Source organism: Grus americana, chromosome 4 (genome assembly GCF_028858705.1).
Source record: "Grus americana isolate bGruAme1 chromosome 4, bGruAme1.mat, whole genome shotgun sequence".
NCBI classification, from domain to species: Eukaryota; Metazoa; Chordata; class Aves; order Gruiformes; family Gruidae; genus Grus; species Grus americana.
The window spans coordinates 25,133,383-25,139,382 of NC_072855.1; the positions used below are offsets into that span (position 1 = coordinate 25,133,383).

At 38.3% G+C, this 6,000-nt stretch overlaps 1 protein-coding gene across 11 annotated transcripts in view; it reads left to right on the top strand.

Moving 5' to 3' along the window:
• The window catches only part of TBC1D1 (TBC1 domain family member 1), a 115,258-nt gene extending 109,540 nt beyond the window's left edge, over positions 1-5,718 (top strand). For all 11 annotated transcript variants that reach the window (XM_054823415.1, XM_054823416.1, XM_054823418.1 and 8 more), the window contains 2 exons: positions 748-918; positions 3,641-5,718. In XM_054823415.1, the coding sequence (XP_054679390.1) occupies positions 748-918; positions 3,641-3,841 (372 nt within the window). In that variant the 3' untranslated portion in view covers positions 3,842-5,718. The remainder of the gene's footprint in view (positions 1-747; positions 919-3,640) is intronic.
• Positions 5,719-6,000: the final 282 nt, after the last annotated feature.

Below are 6,000 nucleotides of genomic sequence, written 5' to 3' on the forward strand. Positions count from 1 at the left end.
TAATGTGAAGGCAGATGTTTGCCAAAACCTAGAAAAAGGAAAATACAATAGCGGGGTTTTTTTTTCCTTTGGGTCACTCAGTGCACCTCAATTTATTTATTTGCTTTTCAAATAAAAAGTTTTCTTAGTATTCATGTATAAAACTGAACACTGTTTGGTGATTCATAGTTAACAATAATAGAAATCTACTTTGACATTACATAATGTTTCCATTAAGTGTATTAGTGTAAGGATAGATTATTTCATTTTCTTTCAGTCTCTAGGAGTACTGTAGAATCATAAATAAACCTAAGCAATGTTTACTGTTTTTCATTGAAAGCTTTCATTCTACTTAGCCTTACACTTGTACATGTGGCACGTGGGCTCAGACCATGCTTTTTTAAAGTGACATCTAATTCCGAGTATGTCTAGGAGGGTTTATGCCAAACTGAGATGCACTAAATTTGAAATCTAACAAGGGGAATACCCTACAAAGTCTACATTTCTTGAAAACTTTAGTGTAAGTGATTTTGCTGAAGTCAGGCAGCAAATCAGTAGCAAAGTTTTCAAGTAACTACAATGCCAATATATTGCACTCTACTGCCTCAGTCTTGCCATTTCCAGAGTAGGAAATGTGAATGCCAAAATTAAGTCCTTTTTTTGCATGCAGTGATTAGATATCGAAGTCTACATGCATAGATTTTAAAGCATTGAATGAGCTATGTTTTTGATCTGCACAGCACCTAATAATATTTTTATATAAAACAGGTGTTTGAAATGGATATTGCCAAGCAGTTGCAAGCTTATGAAGTTGAATACCATGTGCTTCAGGATGAGCTTATAGATTCATCTTTAAATGACAATCAGAGACTGGATAAATTAGAAAAGGCAAACAGTAGCTTGCGCAAACAAAACTTTGATCTCCTGGAAGAACTGCAGGTACAATTTATATTTCATATTAAATTAACATTCTAATTTATCAACCTTTTCAGAAGAGACCATCCTACACCAAGGCACAGGACAGATTAGCGTTTGGTCTAGTGACTTTAAAGCGTAGCCACTTGCAATTTTATTTAGTTTAGCCTTTAAAGCTTAAACGCACAAGAAATTCTGAGAGAGGAGTGGATAAAGCATATGGTTGCAATTAGTGAAAAGTTGATTCATCACACTATCTCTTCTCTTGTAGTTAAAATCATAGCTGTAGAAGGTGACTAAAAATACAAAAAGTGTTTTCTAAACTTCATTTTTATGTTTTCAGTCACTGCTTCACTACAGCAGGGATACTAGTCTATCACGAATCGGAAAGCTAAAGCTGGTGTCACAATTTAGAGATACATCAGGTGGTGGGATACATTGTCTATAAAGACATGCTCTTTCTTACAAGAGGGGTTTTTTTAACTTTTATCCAGATAGTTTAGGCAGTATGTGAAACAATGATTTCTAATATGTGCTCGGTGCCTGTTCAGTCTGCAGCTTTTTCAGACAGGGTACACCTGTTGTCTGTAGGGGTTATTCTTTGCTTAACTGTTCGAGTCAGCTTTCTGGCTGCTTTTTATAACAGGACATTTGTTGTAGAACTTTTGACCATGCATTTAATTTGATGGAGAAAGGGACTTCAAGGGTAAGTAGCAAGCATTTCAAGCCTCTTGATTATTGTTAAAGGCATAGACTTTGTAAGATAATAGGTGAGGGGAGGAGTTCAGATTTCTCAGCCATTGGTCCTATATCATGACTAAAGCTAGCCAACCATGCAGACTTAGATTGTGTCTTCTAACAAAAATTTGCATAAACTGGAAATTCTGATTCTGAGATCTGAACCTATTTCAGGTTCTAAGATGAGCCTTAGAGAAGTCAGAAGAAGAGATACTCCTCTACAAGCTATTTTCATAAAGCTTTAGGCACATGGGCAAGGAAATTGTTTAATGTAGCATGGGGGAGAGGGATTTTGGGGATGAGATTCAAGATGTGATGTCCTATAGATACCTGTATCGGGGGATCTTCCACCCCCTCTTCCCCCTAAAGACACTGCAGCCCTAAGCAGTTGTTTTACAAAGCTCATCTCCACCTGAGTGCTGGCAAGTCAGCACCTAACATTGTACTGAAGAATTTAACTGGCTGTAGTGTTGGAGCAATCCCTTTGTCTTGGAGGTGGGCTTCATTAGTCTTTGTTTCCTATGGTGAAAGGTAACTCATTACTGATGGGAGGAAAATGCATCACCAAACAATGTGGGTCATGATTTGTCAATAACTTGCCCCCAAAGGCTGAACTTTTTATCATAGAATCATAGAATGGTTTGGGTTGGAAGGGACCTTAAAGTTCCAACCCTCCTGCCATGGCAGGGACACCCTCCGCTGGACCAGGTTGCCCAAAGCCCCATCCAACCTGGCCTTGAACACTTCCAGGGATGGGGCATCCACAGCTTCTCTGGGCAACCTGTTCCAGTGCCTCACCACCCTGACAATAAAGAATTTCTTCTTTATATCTAATTAAATCTACCCTCCTTCAGCTTAAAGCCATTACCCCTTGTCCTATCACTACATGCCCTTGTAAACAGTCCCTCTCCAGATTTCTTGTAAGGCCTCCTTTATGTACTGGAAAGATTGCAATAAGGTCTCCCTGGAGCCTCCTCCTCTCCAGGCTGAACAGCCCCAACTCTCTCAGCCTGTCTTCATAGGAGAGGTGCTCCATCCCTCTGATCATCTTTGTGGCCCTCCTCTGGACTTGCTCCAACAGCTCCATGTCCTTCTTGTACTGGGGCCCCCAGAGCTGGACACAGTACTCCAGGTGGGGTTTCATGAGAGCGAAGTAGAGGGGGAGAATCACCTCCCTTGACCAGCTGGTCACGCTTCTTTTGATGGGCTGCTCTCAATCCATTCTCTGCCCAGCTTGTAGTTGTGCTTGGGATTGCGCCAACCCACATGCAGGACCTTGCACTTGGCTTTGTTGATCCAGTGCTCTTGTCTCCAAATGTTATCCAGTGCTGAAACTTCCAAACAGATCTCTGCTTCTGTCAAAGTACCTCAGCTACAGATCTCATGTGATGGGTTTGAATGATCTAATACTTTGTTTCTCTATGAAGTAGAATGCCCATATATGCAGCCTTTTGAAGGAGAATTTTTGGAATTTTTCAAGATGTGTTGTCCATTTGCATATTGCATTAAATCCTGTTCTCTCCCTTTGCCTCCAAATCTGGCATTTGTTGGACTCAATTGTGAGATGAAATGTGGATGCAGCCAACAAGCTGGGTTGTCTTTGCCTTGCATGTGGAATTCAACCAATGTGGCTGGCCAGAAATGTCTCCCAACTGATCCATACAGAGGCTTATCTTAACCTCAGTTCTTTGTTATATAATTTGTAGACTTAACTTTCTAATTTCATTACTTTGCATTATATTCTGAGTTTAATTGTAAACTAATCAAAGCAATCAAGTTGAAAGGGAAGTTTCTTGTTATAGGCAAAACCATAGTTGTAGTCTAAAGTACACAGATCTAATAACATTCATCCTTGCATTTACCTTTGCAATTTTTCATCATTTGGAAAGTATTTTATATGTATTAATTTATCTCAAAAAATAGTTTAAGGTTGGTTTCCGTTATTAATGAATTTCCTATTTTTTTTCTTCCCCTCCTTCCTCCTCCTCCATTCTTCTTTCTTTGAAAGGTGGCTAATGGAAAGATCCAAAACCTTGAAGCCACAGTGGAGCTTTTGTTGACCAATGAAAGCAAATTGAAGCAGTCCATTCTTACTCTTGAGCAGGAGCGAGCAGCTTTGCTGAAAGCAGTGGAAGAGATGCAGAAAAAGATTGGTAGTACAGATGGGAAGCCTCTACTTAATAGACAAGAACACATGGATGCTGAGTGACATTCAGAGTTGTAATGGAGCAGAGAAGCTGAGCAAGAAACAAAGGGAAGAACTGGGTCTTTTTGTCATGATCCATAGGGATTTGACATTGTCACCTCCATCATACATGCCTTACTGTAGCAAAGCAAGATACGGGCATGGTGACTTCCCAGATCAGAGAAGCTGGTTTCTCGGGAAGAAGGCTCTTCCTTCTTAGGATGTAGAAATACTATGAACAGTAAGATGCCACATAATAATAAGCAGGATAAACTTAATAGTGCTTGCAGTCATACACAATACACCATAAAGATGTCATGGGTTCTTCCATAAGTGCTTCTAAACCTAAGTGCTTTGTGTTCATCACATTTTGTGTGTAGATCACCACCATGTTAAATAGGACATCCTTTAGAACAGCCCTTGAAGAAATGTGGCAGTGTAAAACCTTTGAAAGGATGACTGCTCCATTGCAGCTATGCAGTGGTAACATTTACAGAGAGTTTTGTGATTGGACTTGAGATATTTTTGACAGTGTAATTCCCTTACAGCTTGACGGGGTTCTGTTAATTATGTTGTTTACGCTTCAGAAAACTGCTTCCTGATGCTTGAAGGTGTCAATCTATTGGACTCCAGAGAGCTGGACTGCATCATATGTAACTATGCATAACTGGGGGGTTGCCATCTGTTTTTACAAGTATATTGTTTTCGTACATTTTTTTGTTTAACAACCATTAATTTAGTGTATTGTTAGTTGGCATTATCTGATAAACATACTGTATATAGTAACTGCATTATGCTTAACAAAATATACTGACATTGGTTTGGTGAAGCCTGTGACTTGCAACATCATCCAAGGATTTATATTCAGACTCTTCAAGTTTCATTTTATTTATTTCTGATCTGCTGTGTGATGTAAGACATCCTCTTACTAGGAAAATAACGCCCACTGTCATTTTTTTTTTCCCTTTATTTGGTACTTTGTGCCCACCCACCGTCTAGGAATTGTTATTCTTTAAGACCTTTTCTGAAGTAGTGGAGGCATTTCAAGAACTTCATGTTGTGCCAGATATACTTAAACTGTTTTTTAAAGGGTATGGCAGTTTGAATTAGGATACTATTCTTTTTACAATGCATCTTTCGAGTAAGATTATATGTAAAAAGAAAAATAATTCTCACTTTCCTTAATACAATGAAAGTAGTTTTCAGGCCAGTTAAAGCACCACTGCTACAAGTGCAATAATATCCATGGATATCCGGTTGTTTGGGTTTGTTTCAGAGTTAGACATATATCCATCGTTTTATTCAGTCCCCAAGCACAGTTAATAGGCATCAGTGTTTTGTTACGGTGGAGATTCACCCAAGAGATGTGATTTTTTTTTTTTTTTCTTAAATTGATGGTTTTATTCTTAAAACTTCAAAGCACACATTTTTTTTCTCTGGCAATGTAGAAAAGGTTTTATTTTGTTTTTTTCCTTTTCTCATGCAAATTCCCCGACACATTGTGATTGTAGTTTAATAGGAGAGCTGTAACATTCATCTACTGTGCAGAACAAATACCTCTATGTAGGTCAAAAAGAAAAAGAGAATTTACTCTTCAGTTTCTAGAACTTTGACTCTGTTGTGTCTTAAATTTGTCTGGTTCTTGCAAATCCACTCAGTATTCACTTAGTATGGAAATTCCAGATAAGTCAGCTATTACTAATCCATTTACCTCTTCAGCTTGTTTTTTTTTTTTTTATTTGGAAATCCATATTGAAGCTCATGCTTCATGTTTAAAATCTTGTCATAATGGACCTCGTACTGTTAGAGCACTCCATAATGTTGCATTTTTACCGCTTAGTGCCATAATTCATACACTGACTTTTTAACAAGAGCAATAAAATAGTAATAATCTATGCCTACATCTATGTTTGTACATTTTTTTGAAATTTAAAAACAAAAACATAGTTGGTGGGATGACCGTTCAGAACTGTGTAAGATGAGACTTTTCCTGAAAGTACAGTACCATCCACAGAGGTTATTAATGAAAACTCGTAGTCCTCAGACTCCTCTAAACATTCCATGGATCCAGTTGTCATCTTGGGACCTGCATATGTTTACTAAGTACATTCCACATGACTCCAGGGATGCATTCCTTTTTGTGATGTTTTTCTTCTCTGCCAGTGTAAGTGGAGGACTACTTA